Raw genomic sequence first — 20,468 nt, forward strand, 5'->3', positions numbered from 1 at the left:
GCACCAGCTGTTGCTAACAGACACACCCCTCCACGCTAACCTTACCCGACGCTGCTGTATGGTCTTGATGATGCAAAGAAAAACCAGCTACTTGTCCTTGTTCAGCTACAACTCTTAGAAACATAGGARGTTACAATTCTTCAGGTTCTGTTGATAGGATAGTCTCGAACAGAGGTCATCCAGTTTGTTCTCAAGMGATTGTATGTTCGCCAATAGAACTGAGGGTAGAGGCGCATTATTTATTAGCTGYCGTGGTTTTGGCCTCTCTTACACCGTCTTTTCCGAGTCTCTGGGATTAGGGCCTGAGCAGAGTGTCCCGCGTTGCTGACTCATTGTTAGTGATCACTGTTCTGATGTCCAGAAGCASTTTGGGTCATAGGAAACAATGGCGAAAACATTATGTCCAAAAAAAGTTACGATCAGCAACACAAGCCCGTAAAACAGCAGCTATCCATCGCAGTGCCATTCTTTAGCTAGACATGGGCRTTTCTTCTACTGTTCCTTTAGGCAAGGGGGAGGTTGGCGAGATCATGGATTTCCACCAGATCGACTCCTTGAATGCCGTACTCCTTGAAGTTTGCAGTTGTAAAAAAATAATAATAATAAAAAACTTTTGCTCAAAACATTTTTCTGGTCTATATGCACACCTTGAGTGTGTTCAATAGGGTATAATATAGCAATTTTTTTATTCACATTCTGAATGTGTGAACCTMTGTACAAAGGTGATGAGAATCAGCTGCATAACGCCTAAATATACATTATTTGAAATTGTACAGGTACGGGGAGAATGGCACCATTTCGCTGGCAGGCCTGAAGCGGCTGTTGGAAAACGTGGGACTCGACCGAATACGAAAGGTCATGGTGCAACACCATGAGCAACCCGAGGACGACGGAGCGGAGGGGCATCGGCATGGACACCACAACCACCACCGTAACCACCAACACGAGGACGAGCACAATGGCACACACCGTCAAAAGCACTCCCACCGCCCCCCCATTGAGCCCAAAAAGGTTCCCGAGACCCCCAAGGTGCCCAAAGTAGATGACCCTGTCCTGGGGAAGAAAGTGGAGAATTCGGATMCCCACCATAACCTCTATGTGAAGAAAACCACCGCGGCGCAGGAGATTAGCACCACCACTGAGGCAGTGCGCAGTCGGCGGGAAGCCCCCACTGCTAGTCTGACCACTGTCATACTGGTCAGCAACTCTCTGGGGGCTGAGAACCAAACGCAGCCACCCATGGTCAGGCCGGAGGGCTCGGATAACCAGCACTTATACGACCATGACCACGATAATGACCATAATGATCACAACCATGATCATGAACACAGTCATGATGACCACAGCCATGGTCAGGACAGCCTCCACAACCAGAGCCAAGATCACATACAGGAGAAAGCAGAGGTATGATTTGGGCAGCAATGTGGCGTTCGGGGGTGTTTGATATTCAAACCACGCAAACATTCTCATACTCATAATTCCGATTGCACATACCACTCCGATATTTAGGTATCTGATGTGCTTGAACTCAATTCTGTCTCCCAGTTATTTCATTGTCCCATATTCAGAACTTTTTTCTGCTCGGGTTCTCTCTCTCTCATATCTTTGTCAAGACAAATCATCAAGCGGTCATACTGTATCTGCTTGCATCGTATTTATTTTGTGTATTTATTTTGTGTATTTGGTCACATGCAATTTTTGGGTCTTAATTTGCATCGTCGTTGTGTGTTTTAGTGTTTGAATGCCTCCAGTATCCTGTCGTCCCACGGGATGGCCGAAGGGGCCCTGTCTCTRAGTGACTTCGGCTACCTGTGCCCTGCCCTTCTCAACCAGATCGATGCCAAGTCCTGCATACTGCACGGCAACCAACCACCCCAGCATGMCAACAAAGGTATGATTATGGCTCTTTCGCAATTGTCGGGGGGGGGGAAATCGGACTTCTTCTCTTCATGTCATTGAACTGACCAGGGCCCGGTTTCCCAAAAGCATCTCAAGGCTAAGTTCATGGTTAGAATCTTCATAGGGAGCATCGTTACATATCCAGGCTGTTTACCACAACCGTCGTTATTAATGTTGCACTTGAAAACGCTTGTAATCTTAGCGCCCAGCTCAGACCACTCATCGAACAGCTAAGTGCGTCTTTAGATGCTTTTTTTTACCCCCCCCCCCCCCCCCCRRKCRTAATCCACKASAGCTCCGCTAAACAAAATCACATAGTTGATCCGTCTCTGTGACCACCAACATTTTTTGTTCTGAAGTTAAACTACGAATATGAAGTTGACAATGTCTTTGCAATTGATACAGATAAGTGATGTATAAAACGATGCTTCAAATGGAAACAGAGATGACTGCATTAACATCTAAACAGTAGGCTATAGGTGTTTTCAAATCGAGTTCTATTTTGCTASACGTAGGCTACTGTCTAATTTCTTTCAATATATTTCATGACGTGTGGCCTAACGTGCGCAATGATGTGCCAAATCTGTGATTTTTTTTAGTTCATTTTTATTGGGTAAGCATTAGAATAAGCCGCCTCAATATTTGCAGCCGTAGGTGGTAATATCTCTGTTGAAGCTGATCCGTCGTCAGTATTGTGAAATAATTATATTCTTAAGGAACTATTTGAATGGAGAAAGCTGATACGAGAGCAGCGCTCCCTTTCGATCCCATCGGTATCGACGCACGACGCACTTAGTGGCCGTTCTCTCTGTGTGATGCTTTGGGGAAACGCATGTTACATCTTCCGCTGTTGTAGGAAAGATGCGTGGTTAAAACACTTGTAAGCCTAAGTGCCATCGCTATTGGGGAACCGGGTCCAGGTAAAAGCCAGCTATGCGCTGTATTGATTTCACCTGTCAGGTCTTTTCCAATCAGTGCTGTTGAAGGGGAGGAGCAGAGGATGGATTTCGAAACAATCTCGACAGAGCCGGTATCCCCTCTTACAGAAAGTGTAGTCATCTTACACTGTCTAGCCAGAAAGTGATAACAAAAATGGGATACACTTGCTAATCTAGCGGGAGTCTCGGGTAGGTGCTTTGGAATATATAARATGATACCCGTGCTCGCATAATGCAATAATTGTTTGAAGTGCCAATGTTTCAGTCAACCAATCTTTGTCAGAACAAAAGGGGAACTGTGTGAGCTAGCAGTGTGCAGGAATCTCTTCTTTTTTACAGTATCCCCGGTTTATGTAATGTAACGATAGCTGCTTTGATTGAATTCCATGGCAAGTCAGTTGGACACTCAAGTACCGATCAAGTGGCCGAGGTCTCTTGACTTTGACCTTGAGTTTCACATGCGTTTTGGTACCTTTTAGATAAATATTAACTGCYAGGTTGATAATAGTGCATACTGGTAATCTGCACAAGCTCCATTTTCTCGTCTGAAGAGTATGGTTCCTCATATGACTCTTTTTTTGTGGCTTGCTTTCAAGGCACAATCTGTTACTTTTATATCCAGTCAAAGTTGCTTCTCCTGAACTTGTTAATGAAGTTAACAAGTTGTGCCTGGACAATAATGACATTTTTGAAGAAGATGTCACTCCACTACAGCATAATGTAAAGAAAATGATTCAAACTATTACGCACATTCATTTTAGCAATGCCTAATGATGTATTAATCACTTTTTTTTTTTTTATCCCTTCCAGTTCACAAGCATAATGATCCCCATCACCATGGTCATCACAACCACGATCACACTCACGAGGACCATCAAGTGAATGAAAACAAGAAAGTAGGCTCAATTCAAGCGGGTAAGAACCGCCGTATTATTTCGCGCCAGGTTAATTTTCAGTGTTTGTGTCCTCCTTTTGTATTCTGCCGCTCCAATTCTGTGGTAGATGAGATGAATCTATTAGTTGTCGTGAACTGTTTCTCACTGTGCTAATTTCATTCCYTTACACCAGTTTGTCTATTATACTTTGGGGGGACATTTTGCGTCAGCAATTAGCAGTGAGCTAAAATGTCACTGTTTCACTCGCATCGATGAACCTTTTAATCAAAAACGGATCTGTGCATGTGTTTGAATGTGTGTGTTCTAGCGTGGGCCGGCGGCTTTGTCTCCATCACCATCATCAGCCTGCTGTCCTTGGCTGGCGTGGTGCTCATCCCGRTGATGAACCGCGTCTTCTTCAAGTTCCTGCTCAGCTTCCTGGTGGCGCTGGCTGTGGGCACGCTGAGCGGAGACGCCTTCCTGCACCTCATACCTCACGTGAGTCACACTAGATGACTGCTTTGGGGCACTACATATTAGAGCAGAACATGGGGGTAGTTTCTAAAAGCTAAACGTGAAGCTCGGTCAATGTGACTGGCCTGTTAATCGTGCTGAGCTGGACTTAAGTCAAGATTGCCATGAATCAGGGGYAAAAAAGTCCCAATGATTGGTTACATTAGTTTTAGCTTGCCTTCACTTTAGGACCAATTTGAATGGTCTGTACAAAATCTGCCCGTCCGGTGCTCTGGCGAGCTAAAACAAATGCACCTATTGCTTCCTATCCTTCAGTCACACTCACTCATACATTCCCATCTCCTCCTCTACCCCCACCAGTCTCAGGGGGGCCACCACCACTACCAGCACTCTGTGAACAGGACATCAGGGCACGGTCTCCACGGGGAGGAGGAAGAGGACCATAACCTGGACGGGGTGTGGAAGGGGTTGACGGCCCTGGGCGGAGTCTACTTCATGTTCCTCATCGAGCACTTCCTCACACTGGGCAAAATGTACAAGGACAAACAGAAGGTCAGGGGGTTTCTTCGAGGAGTGGCTTCTATTGTGTCGGATGTGGTTTTAGTCTTCATGTTATATATTTGCTGAAATGTTTATTCATTTTTGATAATTCAGTATGGAAACATAGGTGTGAAAATTCATTTGTAATGCAAAAAATGAAAGATAAAAAAAATGATATTGTATAGTTACAGGGTATTTCCCCTATATTCATTTAGCAGCGGTGTCTCACTGCTGCTAAATTGTAGCCACCGCTGCAAAAATAGTGGTGTGTGTGTGTCTGAGAGACTGACTGACGGACACTGAGAGACTGAGCGAGAGAGACTGAGACACTGACTGAGACTGAGACACTGACTGAGCGAGAGAGACTGAGACACTGACTGAGACAGAGACTGACTGACTGAGACTGAGCGAGAGAAGCTGACAGGCTGACTGCGAGAGGGACTGACTGAGGGAGACTGAGAGACTGACTGACAGGCTGGCTGGCTCTGGCTGGCTGACGACAGAGATTCTGACTGACTGACAGAGACGCTGAGACACTGACTGAGAGAGGCTGACTGAGAGACGCTGAGACACTGACTGACTGAGAGACGCTGAGACACTGACTGACTGAGAGACGCTGAGACACTGACTGACTGAGAGACGCTGACTGACTGGGAGACGCTGAGACACTGACTGACTGAGACTGACTGACTGGGAGACGCTGAGACACTGACTGACTGACTGGGAGACGCTGTGAGAATACTGTGCTGAGGGAGGACTGAACTGACCTGACTAGCTGTGTCTGATGAGACTGACTGTACTGAGAGAGCTGACTGACGACTGAGAGACCTGACTGACGAAGAGACTGACTGACGTGAGAGACTGACTGATCTGAGAGACTGATGAATCTGACTGAGATGCTGACTGACTTGACTGGAGAGACGCTTGAGGACACTGACTGACTGAGAGACTGACTTGTCTGAGAGACTACTGTCTGAGCTGCTGTTGAGGACTGACTGTCGAGAACTGACTTTGGTGCGCGTATGTAGAGAGATTAATGTAAAGTTTTCTTCCAACAGCTCTGGTGGACATTCCTGCAGTCATTATGACAAATGCAGTCATTATGACAAATGCATGCTCCCTTGACTTGGACATCCGTGCCATTGTGTTTTAGGGCACATTTTATAGTGGCCTTTTATTTTCCACAGCACYAGGTGCACCTGTGTAATTATCATTCTAATTAATCAGCTTTTTGATATGCCACACCTATCAGGTGAATGGATTATTTTGACAAAGGATAAAATGCTCACTAACAGATGTATGTATATGTTACATGTTGCGTTTTTAATATTTTTAATATTTTTGCATTTGGAAAGTATTCAGACCCCTCGACTTTTTCCAAAATCTTGTTACGTTACAGCCTTATTCAATAATGGAATATATATTTATTTTTTTTCTCCCAAAAACTGTTGTTAAAAAAAAAAAAATGCTGCAAATGTATAAATATAACAACTCACATTTACATAACTATTCAGACCCCTTTACTCAGTACTTTGTTGAAGCACCTTTGGCAGCGATTACAGCCTCGAGTCTTCTTGGGTATGACACTACAAGCTTGGCACACATTTTATTTGGGGATTTTCTCCTATTCTTCTCTGCAGATTATCTCAAGCTCTGTCAGGTTGAATGGGGAGCGTCACTGCACATCTGTTTTCAGGTCTCTCCAGAGATGTTCGATCAGGTTCAAGTCCGGGCTCTGGCTGGGTCACCTCAAGGACATTCAGAGACTTGTCCCGAAGCCACTCTTGCGTTGTATTGGCGGTGTGCTTAGGGTCGTTGTTCTTTTGGAAGGTGAACCTTCACCCCAGTCTGAGGTCCTGAGCGCTCTGGAYKAAGTTTTCATCACGGATCACTCTGTACTTTTGCTCTGTTCATCTTTCCCTCGATCCTGACTAGTCTCCCAGTCCCTGCCGCTGAAAATRWTCCCCACAGCATGATCACCATGCTTCATTATAGGGATGGTGCCAGGTTTCCTTTAGAAGTTACGCTTGGCATTCAGGCCAAAGTGTTCATTCTTGTTTTTTTCAGACCAGAGTCTTGTTTCTCATGTTCTGAGAGTCCTTTAGGTGCCTTTTGGCAAACTCCAAGCTGGCTGTCATGTGCCTTTTACTGAGGAGTGGCTTCCGCCTGGCCACTACCATAAAGCCTGATTGGTGAAATGCTTCAGCGATGGTTGTCCTTCTGACAGAGCTCTAGAGTTCCAGAGTGACCATCAGGTTCTTGGTCACCTCCCTGACCAAGGCCCTTCTCCACCGATTGCTCAGTTTGGCCAGGTGGCCAGCTCTAGGAAGAGTCTTTGTGGTTCCAAACTTTGTCCATTTAATGATTTGAGGCCACTGTGTTCTTGGGGATCTTGAATGCTGCAGAAATGTTTTGATACTCTTCCCCAGATCTGTGGTGGAATGCTTCAGCGATGGTTGTCCTTCTGGAACTCTAGAGCTCTGTCAGTGACCATCAGGTTCTTGGTCACCTCCCTGACCAAGGCCCTTCTCCCCCGATTTCTCAGTTTGCATGTGCGGCCAGCTCCAGGAAGAGTCTTGGTGGTTCCAAACTTATTCCATTTTAAGAATGATGGAGGCTGTGTTCTTGGGGARCTGTGTTCTTGGGGACCTTCAATGCTGCAGAAATCTTTTGGTACCCTTCCCCAGATCTGTGCTTCTACACAATCCTATCTCAGAGATCTATGGGCAATTCCTTTGACCTCATGGCTTGGTTTTTGCTTTTTTATTTAATACATTTTAGAATAAGATTGTAACGTTAAAAAATTGTGAAAAAAGTGTAGGTGTCTGAATACTTTCTGAATATGTGTGTGTACAAAGCATTAGGAACACCTTCCTAATATTGAGTTGCACCCCTGCTTTAGCACTCAGGACAACTTCAATTCATCAGMCAATGGACTCTACAAGGTGTCGGAAGTGTTCCACAGGGATTCTGGCCCATGTTGACTCCAATGCTTCCCACAGTTGTGTGAAGTTGGCTGGATGTCCTTTGGTTGGTGGACCATTCTTGATACTCTCTGGAAACTGTTGAGTGTGACAAACCCAGCACCTTTGCKGTTCTTGACACAAACCGGTGCGCCTGGCACATACTACCATACCCCGCTCAAGGGCACTTAAATKTTTTGTCTTGCCCATTCACCCTCTGAATGGCACACATACACAATCCATGTCTCAAGGCTTAAATTATTCTTTAACCTGTCTCCTCCCCTTCATCTACACTGATTGAAATGGATTTTAACAAGTGACATCAATAAGGGATCATAGCTTTCACCTGGTCAGTGTCATGGATAGAGCAGGTGTTCTTAATATTTGGTACACTCAGTCTGTGTGTTTAACTATACAGTTGAAGTCAGAAGTTTACATACACCTTAGCCAAAAACATTTACACTCAGTTTTTCACAATTCCTGACATTTAATCAAAGTAAAAATTCCCTGTCTTAGGTCAGTTAGGATCACCACTTTATTTTAAGAATGTGAAATGTCAGAATAATAGAGATTGATTGATTTATTTCAGATTTGATTTCTTTCGTCACATTCCCAGTGGGTCAGAAGTTTACATACACTCAATTAGTATTTGGGAGCATTGCCTTTAAATTGTTTAATTTGGGTCAAATGTTTCGGGTAGCCTTCCACAATAAGTTGGGTAAATTTTGGCCCATTCCTCCTGACAGAGCTGGTGTAACTGAGTCAGGTTTGTAGGCCTCCTTGCTCGCACACGCTTTTTCAATTCTGGCCACAAATGTTCTATAGGATTGAGGTCAGTGCTTTGTGATGGCCACTCCAATACCTTGACTTTGTTGTCCTTAAGCCATTTTGCCACAACTTTGGAAGTATTTTTCTACCTCATGATACCATCTATTTTGTGAGTGCACCAGTCCCTCCTGCAGCAAAGCACCCACAACATGATGCTGCCACCCCGTGCTTCACGATTGGGATGGTGTTCTTCGGCTTGCAAGCCTGCCACTTTTTCCTCAAACATAACGATGGTAATTATGGCCAAACAGTTCTATTTTTGTTTCATCAGACCAGAGGACATTTCTCCAAAAAGTACGATCTTTGTCCCCAATGTGCAGTTGCAAACCGTAGTCTGGCTTTTTTATGGCGGTTTTGGAGCAGTGGGTTCTTCCTTGCTGAGCGGCATTTCAGGTTATGTGGATATAGATACTTTTGTACCTGTTTCCTCCAGCATCTTCACAAGGTCCTTTGCTGTTGCTCTGGGATTGATTTGCACTTTTTCACACCAAGGTACGTTCATCTCTAGGAGACAGAACACGTCTCCTTCCTGAGCGGTATGACGGCTGCGTGGTCCCATGGTGTTTATACTTGCGTACTATTGTTTGTACAGATTAACGTCGTACCTTCAGGCGTTTGGAAATTGCTCCCGAGGATGAACCAGACTTGTGGAGGTCTACAATAATATTTCTGAGGTCTTGGCTGATTTCTTTTGATTTTCCCATGATGTCAAGCAAAGAGGCACTGAGTTTGAAGGTAGTCCTTGAAATACATCCACAGATACACCTCCAATTGACTCAAATGATGTCAATTAGTCTATCAGAAGCTTCTATAGCCATGACATCATTTTCTGGAATTTTCCAAGCGGTTTAAAGGCAGTCAACTTAGTGTATGGAAACTTCTGACCCACTGGAATTGTGATACTGTGAAATAATCTGTCTGTAAACAATTGTTGGAAAAATMACTTGTGTCATGCACAAAGTATATGTCCTAACCGACTTGCCAAAACTATAGTTTGTTTAACAATACATTTGTGGAGTGGTTGAAAAACGAGTTTTAATGACTCCAACCAAAGTGTATGTGATCTTCCGACTTCAACTGTTGGTGAAAGCAATGATCGATTACTGATGTGTCTTATTAAATGCACTCGAACCAGTGTAGATCAGATATTCCCAAACTGGGGTACGCAATGCCGTTCGGGGTACCCCAAATAAAAATGCGATTCTCACGAATTCCACAAATGGTCCGTATGTAGCCAACTGTAGCTGCTGCTCATGTTGGTATCTGTATTGATGGCGCAACAGCCATGACATGGAGACAGTGGAGGGATAATGCGCGTGGACGCATTTGCTCCCGACGCAACTTGGGTACACTGCAGCATCCACGAGAGGCTCTTGCTGCCAAAGGAATGCCTGACAGCTTGAAAGACGTTTTGGACACAGTGAAAAATTGTTAACTTTAATAAAGCAAGGCCCCTGAACTGTATTTTCTGCTCTTTGCAAAATGATATGGGCATGGACCATGTAACACTTTTACAACATACGCTGGTTATCAAGGGGCAAAGTATTGCCAATTTTTTTTTATTATTGAGAAATGAGTTTAAAGTTTCCTTTACTGACCATAACTTTCACTTGTCTGACCATGATGACGAGTTTCTCACATGACTGGCCTATCTGGGTGATGTTTTTTTCTCGCCTGAATGAGCTGAATCTAGGATTACAGGGACTCCAGAACTATATTCAATGTGCTAGACAAAATTGAGGCTATATTAAGAATCTCTAATCTGTCTGCAAGGACAACACACAGGTCTTTCCATCATTGTATGATACTTTTGTGTGCAATTGAACTCAAGCTTACGGACAATGTCAAATGTGATATAGTGAAGCACCTGAGTGAGTTGGGTTTGCAATTACGCAGGTACTTTCTCGAAACAGATGACGCAAACAACTGGATTCATTATCCCTTTCATGTCCTGCCTTCAGTCCACTTACCGATATCTGAACAAGAGCGCCTCATCAAAATTGTAACAAGTGGTTCTGTGAAAATGTTATTTAATCAGATGCCACTGCCAGATTTCTGGATAGCGCTGCGCTCAGAGTATCCTGCCTTGGCAAATCYAGCTGTTAAGACACTGATGCTCTTTGCAACCACGTACCTGTGTGAGAGTGGATTCTCGGCCCTCACTAGCATGAACTAAATACAGGCACAGACTGTGTGTGGAAAATGATTTAAGACTGAGACTCTCCAAAACTCTGCAATGTTGGGTTGTAATGTGCATCCTTTCWAGCACACCCTTCTCATTGACCTGTGGTGAGTTATTTTCGATTAATTAAAAAGGTTTTGTATGTAAGATGGTTAAATAAAGAGCTACATTATTGTTATTTGTGCCCTGGTCCTGTAAGAGCTATTTGTCACTTCCCACGAGCCGGGTTGTGACAAACTCATGTATCGTATAGTGTGTGTGTGGCAGGCTTACAATGATGGCATAAAACAACATTTGAGAGTGCGCTGACCCTGGTSCTAGAGGGGAGGCGGTACGCAGTTGGAGGTTGAATGTTTGAAGGGGCACGGGACTATAAAAAGTTTGGGAAGCACTGGTGTAGATGAAGGGGAGGAGACGGGTTAAAGAAGGATTGTTAAGCCTTTAGACAATTGAGACATGGATTGTCTATTTGTGCCTTTCAGAGGGTAAATGGGCAAGACAAAAGACTGAAGTGCCCTTTAAACGGGTTATTGTAGGGGCTGTCCTAAGGGCAAAAGGGGGGAGGTGGTGCAACTCAATATTAGGAAGGTGTTCTTAATGTTTGTACGTGTGTGTGTGTTTAACTATACTTGTGGTACTATACTTGTGGTACTATACTTGTTTTACAAACTGGGGAACTTTTGTTAGTCTCCACACTGTGAAATGCTATTTCTAGGGGGTTAAGGTTAGTTTTAGGGTTGGGGTTAGGTTAAATAGGATTTTGAATGGGACTGAATTGTGTGTCCCCACAAGGTTAGTTACACAAGACGCGTGTACAGTATTTCTGCCGAGACACGCTTTTAAATGGATAGTCAATTCGATGAATGGGAGCAGCTAGCGTCTCGTTGTACTTATGCTAGTAGCAATGCCCCCTCACCCTTTTCACCACCGCTGAAAACAATCCTAGGGGAAATCCCGTTACAACTACATGGTTCCATCATTCAGCATCTTGTATTTGTATTTCTGCCTTTGATTTCATGTATGTTGCGATCTGCAGAATTGGTTTACGGATAGCAATGATCATTTACATAAATGTGARGATTATCTTTGTTCTTACCACTATTCATCTCCTATTAACCAAACAGGTGAAGAAATATGACCAGAATGATGACAAGGTGGATCCTGAGAAACTACCGGGACTGGAMGAGAACGACCTAAAGCCAATTGAAGGTCAATCTGAAAGAGATCGTTGTGTTTAACAATGTGACAACATTCACTCTGTCTCAGTGCGTTGAAACACAGACGCAGAGACCAAAAGTTTGACTTCCTAGTTTTTATAATCCTAACATTTATTGACAATGCATGCAACCAACTTTTTACTTACTTTATTTTTATGACGTCTATATGACAGGGATAATTCACTTTAATCAGCATTTATGTAACGCAGATTTAGCTCAAAGGCTAATTTTCACCAGTAAGACATTGTCCTTGCGTCAGAACCCAGACAAAAAGACCAAAGGATTAACATTTAAACGACCATGTGTTGTTGGTTAGCAATTACCTTCGGAGCACATTGATGCTAGTGTTTGTGAGTTCTAACACACACTGTCCGCCTAACTTTGTTTCTCTCACTGTCTCTTTCCAATAAACATGAAAAATACAGAAATGAGTGAGAATTCCCACTCTAAAAAAAACCCACACAAAACAATTAACCCTGCCTTCTGTCGTGTCCCTATCCCCCAAAGATGTGAATACTAACGGAGGTGGCAACTTCGGCGACCACCACAGCGATGGGCTCCACCGGGGCAGCGAGGAGGAGGAGGTAATGCTGGCGCCCGCCACCTCACCCGAGGGCTACGCCTCCGTGTCGGGCTCGGCGGCTGCTGCCACCTACACAGCAGGGGACTGTGAGAACAAGTGCCACTCCCACTTCCACGACACGGTGGGCGAGGCAGACAACCTGCACCACCACCACCACGAATACCATCACATCCTGCACCACCACCACTCTCAGAACCACCATCCACACAGCCACTCTCATTCGTACTCGGAACAACACTTCCAGCAGGCGGGTGTGGCCACGCTGGCCTGGATGGTTATCATGGGCGACGGGCTGCACAACTTCAGTGACGGCCTGGCCATCGGTGGGTTCAAGTTTTAACTTGACCTCAATACAAGGGGAAAGCATCAGTTTGATAATAATGTTTTAATGTTTGTTTTTCTTTTCAGCTATTTGAGGATGATATAAATAAGTTGACGAAGAGAGAAATGAGTGTGCGCTATCATAGAATCAATCAATCAAATGTATTTATATAGCCCTTCTTCCATCGGCTGATCTCTCAAAGTGCTCTACAGAAACATTATTTCTTAACATTTTTGTAAAGGGAAAGGGGGATACCTAGTCAGTTGCACAACTGAATGCATTCAACCTAAATGTCTTCCACATTTAACCCAATCCCTCTGTGTCAGGGGGGGGGCTGCCTTAATCAAAGTCCACATCATTGGAGCCCAGGGAGCAGTTGTTTTTGGGTTAACTGTCTTGCTCAAGGGCAGAACGGCAGATTTTTTTTTTCTCCCCCCACCTTTGCCGGCTCGTGGATTCGAACTAGCAACTTTTCGGTTACTGGCCAAATGCTCTTAACCGCCAGTAGTACTAGTCATGACTATACATGAGGATTTAGGAGAAATTTAATTTGAACCTACATATTCTTCGGTTTAACATACTCTTAGGTTTGAACACTTTTTAACCATGGCTTAAGAGTGAGAAACTTCACTCTTTTTGTATCTGCTGTTTTGTCAAGATCTGATATTTAAAGTATTATGTCTAGTTCATCGCTGTTGAACAGCCATCACTAGCCGTCTAGCAGGTGATGCACTCCCACACGACACACACAAGCTATCACACACACACACCACATACTCACAAGCACACGCACAAAGACGCACACACGCTCGCGTACATGCTCCCACAGCCAAGGCTGCTGTCCCACGCTATAGACATTTAACCGTTGATCACTTCCCGTTTCGCACTATTGAAATACTGTGTGTCTGACAGCTCATCATAGTATTTCTACCACTGTACATTGTATTTTAGTTACTGTTTATACACACTGCATATTTATTTATACACTGGATTCTTTACATGGCTTACTCTATCTTTTGTAGCTGCGTATAGATTGCATTTGATTACTGCTACAGTAATCACCCTGCTGTATTTTTTTTATTMRTTWWWTTYWTWGMWYSMAGRWASWWAKYWAWMRKTTTSSKRSCYKRRYWWARAACTGCTAAACTGTGTACGCGACCAATAAACATTGATTTTGTTTACATTATTCAACTCAATCTTTATGACCCATAATGAAGGGTTTTACYGTTATTTAATGTTTCTTAATGACTTATGACAGGGGCGGCGTTCACGGAAGGGCTGTCCAGTGGCCTCAGTACGTCGGTYGCCGTGTTCTGCCATGAACTGCCTCACGAGCTGGGTAAGACGAAACGGCCTAGCCAATACTTACAGCTGTCATTTTAACTTGAGGTTGGACACTTTTGATGTTGAATGAACACCCCCTCTTATTTTATTTTAACAGTAGCCGTCAACACTGCTTTCAAAGGTGTGGTTTTCCCCAATTGCATCAAAATGTGCAATGACTGGGCTTTTGCATGTTTCTCTCCCTCTGGCAGTAGCACTTGCAATTTGAAAGCACTTCGAGGAATGTTTTTTCTCTCATAGAACGCACAACGACAAGCTGACCAATATTAAAGCTTACTACTATGGGATTGTCTTCGTAAACGTGGACAGCTTTAGCATCTTGAAAGTGCGCCTATTCGGAAATATTTTTTCATGTTCCATATTTTGGGGGTTTGGCAACAATTTAACATTGGTGCAGTGCCGCTGCTAAAGGAATTTAGAAAAAATCACTGCCTCGGCCCTGCCCCAGTGCACTGCTCTGATTGAACTGCTGCGTCTTTTTCTCCGGTCCATGTGTCCTAAAGCCTTGCATCCTTCCTCCCCCTTAGGTGACTTCGCTGTGCTGTTGAAGGCTGGCATGACCGTGCGACAGGCCATTCTCTACAACATGCTGTCTGCCATGATGGCGTACCTGGGCATGATCACGGGCATCCTCATTGGGCACTACGCTGACAACATCTGCATGTGGATCTTCGCCCTCACCGCCGGGCTCTTCATGTATGTTGCCCTGGTGGACATGGTAAGTCCCACGGTTTGAACATTATTAACATGCATGTCTGTGTCCTCGCAGGTTCTTGAAAGGACATTGTAATGAAGATGGTGTAGCTTTGTAAATGATAGCGTTATTGGCCATACTTTTTAATATGTTTTGCACAGGCCATAGTCATATTCAGTAGGGGTGTAACGGTACACATATTCYTACCCYAACTGTTCATACAGGGACCTCTGTACATAKATWTTTTTTTAAATAAAAACTTTAGGCCTATAGGCTATGCCTACGCTGCGTTGTGTGCCTGTTGAGTAAATCGGAGCTGAAAAAACTAACATTTCAGGCTATTCCGTTAAAACAACTAGAGCCTATGCTCACGTTGTGATCAAAATTTGCATCTTAATAGCTGCGTTTCAAACTTTCTTTTTTATGAGGCGCAGCCGGGAACTAGTTACAGTGGTGGAAAAAGTACCTAACTGTAATACTTGAGTAAAAGTAAAGATACCTTTTAATAGAAAATGACTCAAGTGAAAGTCACCCATTGAAATACTACTTGAGTYAAAGTATTTGGTTTTAAATATAAAAAACACCAATAGAAAGGTAAATGTAATTGCAAAAATATACTTAAATATCAAGATAATTCCTTAAATTAAGCAGACTAGACGGCACAATTATCTTTTTTGTTTTTTATTTATTTACGGATAGCCAGGGGTACACTCAGACAAACTAAGCATTTGTGTTTGAGTCCGCCAGATCAGAGGCAGTAGGGATGACCAGGGATGTTATCTTGAGAAGTGTGTGAATTGGACCATTTTCTGTCCTGCTAAGCATTAAAAATGTAACGAGTACTTTTGGGTGTCAGAGAAAATGTTTGGAGTAAAAAGTATATTATTTTCTCTAGGATTGTAGGGAAGTAAAAGCAAAAGTTGTCAAAAATATAAATAATAAAGTACAGATATATTGGGGCAGCAGGGAGCCTAGTGGTTAGAGRGTTGGGCCAGTAACCGAAAGGTTGCTGGATAGAGTCCCTGAGCTGACAACTTTTGCTTTTACTTCCCTATAATCCTAGAGAAAATAATGTACTTTTTACTCCAAACATTTTTTGACACCCAAAAGTACTCGTAACTTTTTTTAAATGTACTTAACTAGGCAAGTCAGTTAAGAACTAATTCTAATTTACAATGACGGCCTACTGGGGAACACTGGGTTAACTGCCTTGTTCAGGGGCAGAACGACACATGTAAAAATGTGCACTTGTGTGAAATGTGGGGCAGAACGACACATGTAAATGTGTCGTTCTGCCCCTGAACAAGGCAGTTAACCCACTGTTCCCCAGTAGGCCGTCATTGTAAATAAGAATTCGTTCTTAACTGACTTGCCTAGTTAAGTACATTAAAAAAAAAGTTGTACTTCAAAGTATTTTTACTTAAGTACTTTACACCACTGACTAGTTATGCACGATGGTGAATGGTGGGGTTGATAAACCTGGAGGATTCTCCATCCTCGTTGAAAACTCCAGTTTGGGAACATTTTGGCTTCCCAGTAGATTACAATGGCGATGGACAGAGAGTATGTTGCCAACGCTGAACGAGAATATCCTATTCAGCAGCCGACACCTCACGTTTACATATTCCTACCACCGGACAAAAACAGCACAACTTCGTCTCCCCAGACAGAAGCCACTCCTCAGTAAAAGGCACATGACAGCTTGCTTGGAGTTTACCAAAAGGCACCTACAGGCTCGCAGACGATGTGAAACAAGATTCTCTGGTCTAACCAATATTGAACTCGCCAAGCATCACATCTGGAGGAAACCTGGCACCATTCCCACGGTGAAGCACGGTGGTGGCAGCATCATGCTGTGGGGATGTTTTTCTGCGGCAGGGACTGGGAGTCAGTCAGGATCGAGGGAAAGATGAATGGAGCAAAGTACAGAGTGATCCTTGATGAAAACCTGCTCCAGAGCACTCAGGACCTCAGACTGGGGTGAATGTRCACCTTCCAACAGAACAACYACCCTAAGCACACAGCCAYGACAATGCAGGAGTGGCTTCGGGACAAGTCTCTGAATGTCCTTGAGTGGTCCAGCCAGAGCCCGGACTTGAACCCAATCTAACATCTCTGGAGAGACCTGAAAATAGCTGTGCAGCGAKACTCCCCGTCAAACCTGACAGAGCTTGAGAGGATCTGCAGAGAAYAATGGYAGAAACTCCCCAAATGCAGGTGTGCCAAGCTTGTAGCGTCATACCCAAGAAGACTTTCCGAAGGCACTGTGACATCACATTATACCYGAGTGYGAAATGAGAAGTACTGTGCTACACYCCCTTTATGAAAGTCACACAAGTGCACATATTTCTTTCTGTTTGTAAGAAAACATTTTAGCATAGACCTATACAATGTCTAAGCCATGTTTACATATTGATTTCACACTCATATTGCACTTTATTTTAGTGTTGTTGATGAGTAATAGTGTGTTTTTTTAACACACTATTTAAGAAAATACAAAGTGTTGGTGTTCCTGATTTTTGTTCTCTCATCAGTCATTATGTCTCGTGATAATGTATGGAATCAGGAATACCAACACTTTGCATTTWCTTACTGTACAACATTTTTGTTTATTTAACTGTTGACATTTCATTTTCCTGCTAAATGGAAACCATGACCCCAAAACGGCAATACGTACCGAACCGTYGGGTTGGTGAACTGTTACACCCCTAATTTTCAGGCCATACAGTGTTTTTTTAGCAGTAGTCAGTTGTCCTCCCACCAACAGAGCAACATTGAGTTTTTTTTTACCAACAGTCATTGCCATCTGTTATGCTGGTTCAGCAGGACTTGTCAAAAATACCCATCCCACCAAGGCAAACAGCGTTGTACTGTTGCTTAGCCTTTTGCTTAGCTTGCTGATAAGTGGCCCTCTGAACCATATGGCCTCTTCACACACACACACACATACACACACGTACGTGAGAGAAGCAGTTACACACACACACATACACACACACACACACACACACACACACGTACGTGAGAGAAGCAGTTACACACACACGTACGTGAGAGAATCAGGTAGGGACTGACTGGGCTGTCACAGGCAGCTGACTGTTTTACAGCCCAGCTAATTCCTCTCAAGTCTGACCTCTTGTGGCCATATTGAATGCATGCGATGTCTTCCAAAGCTGCATAAGAGCAATTTCTCGACCAGGAATACAATTTAATGTGCGTCTGTGATCGGAGGCTTCTGTTACCACAAATGTACATTACAAGCGGCTCAGTGGCGTTTCAAAATATAGTAAAAATATGGATCTCTTGTGATATGGATATTGCACATGTCAATATAGCAATTTCAATATAAATCGTGCGGCCCCTACCATCATGCATTTAAAAGCAAAGGGTTGGTGTAATTATTGGTTGGAGAGCGTTTCCACCATTGTTAAATTCTTTCAAGAAAGTGTAAAATTGCGTACTTAGCGGAAGGGTGGAGAATGGGGATGTTTACCTGTTTACTTGATTCTATGCCTCGAATTAGAAGCTGCTTTACCAGATAAGTTCCATTCAGTACAAACCAATGTTTGACGTTTCACAGGTCCCYGAGATGCTCCACAACGATGCTGGGGACCACGGCTTCAGCCACTGCGGCTTCTTCCTGCTCCAGAACGCAGGCATCCTGTTGGGCTTCTGCATCATGCTGCTCATCGCAATCTTTGAACATAAAATCCAGCTGGAAATAGACCTCTAAACTGATGGATCTCAAACCTGGTCTCCAAGGACCCCTGTGTTTGCAGGTTTGATTCCAAACCGAACTTGGTACTGGGAGAAGGAATAGATTAATCGAACATGGTTAGTTGATTAGAACAGAATGTAGCCTTAAATTTGATTGTAAGCCCACATGCACAGGCATCCTTGGAACACCAGCAGTGTTGAGAAACACTRCTCAAACTGACAGGACCAAGCGCCGTGTGTCTCACCTGCCAAGTGGCCACATCACGAGTCAGCCATTACGGTGTCTTTCCCTCTCATCTCCTCTCCTCCAAGAAGTGAAAAAGAAATGATTAGTGTGAACATTTATTTTTGGTCAAGGTTCAACTGTTGCAAAATGTCAATTGGCATGTGTTCTGTATGTGTTTTTTATGTCTGTCAAACCTTTTGGTGTTGCGTAGCTGTCTGTCTTTACCTTAGTGTGCTTCATGTTTTATTTCTGGTCAAGATTTACAGTAAAAAAAAAAAAATGGAGGACCGTGTTTTGTTGACGSGATGTTTGGAAAGGACAAGCTTTGTTTGTGGGCGTCAGAACAAGGGCCAATCCTTTTAATGTTGTGTTTATTTCAAATCCACAAGGGTCAAGTGAAAGCTCATTGATTGGGCAAGGAGGCTTCATGRCCAATTTCGGGGCCACTGTACCACAGGTTGTGACTTTAAACATTGTAAGTGCCAGTCGGCTTGAGCCTGTTTTAATCCCAACCTAACCCACCTCCTTGGTAACAGTGCACCAAGTCTTTAAATGCCCGATCAAAACGAATCAAGCCAATTTAAGGGCAGTTAATATCACTATGCCTCGGGAATTGTGTGCATAGTGCTATACTCGGTGGGGGGGACTTAGATCAGTCTTTTAAGTCTGTTACATTGTCCTCACAGAGGAAAGTTGGTTGTAAATGTGTTTGAAATAGCTCTGCAAATCAAGGCTAATTTACGAGGTACAGTATCTCACAAGTAACACTGTGTTGAGCATTTTCTCCCCCTGAAAGTAGTCTATTAGAGAAAAAAGGCTCCATCTCTATCCCTAAGTTTGTTAATTTAGCCAGTGTCAATAGGATATCCAGTCATGGGACTAGATAGATATCGATCGATCTGATACATGAATACATTTTCTCTTCACTAAGTGATTATAGTGGTAACTTCTTTCAAAGGTCCTATGATGAATGTGTGATCTATGTCTGTTCAGAATGAAGCCACTCAAAGTGGTATTATGTTTTTAAGTTATCGTGCCAATATCTCATCTCGCTGTGTTTTGAAAAGACAACCAAACCTTTGGTCAGGAAAAATGTATGTTTTCATCTGTTTCACACACTGTTTAAGGAAGAGGTACATCATGAAGAGAACCATTTTGTGTGCCATTATTTTACTGTTGTGTACGTCAGGCAGCTTTGGATGTAATATGTGTTCCTTTACATTCCAGAAGAAAATAAAAGTTATTGCCTACCACCACCTCTTTGGCCTCGCTGGATAAGTAGAGTATGACTGCACCCACAAGAATGTAACGTGAACATTGAAAAGACTTTCGATCTGGAACTTGAAAGTAGTTATGCTGCTCGGGCAGGTCCTCTGACATTGAACTCAATTGACAGAGTACAACTGAATAGGCCTTGGCAGTATTCAGATTTTCATACTGTTCACTTCTGGTATTACTGGGGCGCTATTATAACTTGAAAGGGGCATTCAAAACAATTTGAATGTCTGCTGTAACCAAGAAGCTTGGTTAGCTAAACTCAAAAACATTGCTTCCAGAAATGTGTTAAAGTTAGCATAACAAATGCATTAGCTYGATATAATTTATTTGACATCTTATTGTACTTTTAATCATATCCCCCAAGCCTTCCACTGAAAATTGCTTCCAG

General features: G+C 43.4%; 1 protein-coding gene across 1 annotated transcript in view; it reads left to right on the forward strand.

Moving 5' to 3' along the window:
- Positions 1-20,058, forward strand: part of slc39a6 (solute carrier family 39 member 6) — a 36,799-nt gene extending 16,741 nt beyond the window's left edge. The window contains exons 3-12 of the mRNA XM_023977291.2: positions 777-1,404; positions 1,735-1,891; positions 3,648-3,752; positions 4,041-4,210; positions 4,547-4,738; positions 11,824-11,908; positions 12,424-12,822; positions 14,080-14,160; positions 14,693-14,883; positions 18,440-20,058. Coding sequence (XP_023833059.1) covers positions 777-1,404; positions 1,735-1,891; positions 3,648-3,752; positions 4,041-4,210; positions 4,547-4,738; positions 11,824-11,908; positions 12,424-12,822; positions 14,080-14,160; positions 14,693-14,883; positions 18,440-18,592 — 2,161 coding nt within the window. The 3' untranslated portion in view covers positions 18,593-20,058. The remainder of the gene's footprint in view (positions 1-776; positions 1,405-1,734; positions 1,892-3,647; positions 3,753-4,040; positions 4,211-4,546; positions 4,739-11,823; positions 11,909-12,423; positions 12,823-14,079; positions 14,161-14,692; positions 14,884-18,439) is intronic.
- The last annotated feature ends 410 nt before the right edge of the window (positions 20,059-20,468 follow it).

This window comes from Salvelinus sp. IW2-2015, linkage group LG32 (genome assembly GCF_002910315.2).
Source record: "Salvelinus sp. IW2-2015 linkage group LG32, ASM291031v2, whole genome shotgun sequence".
Lineage (NCBI taxonomy): Eukaryota > Metazoa > Chordata > Actinopteri > Salmoniformes > Salmonidae > Salvelinus > Salvelinus sp. IW2-2015.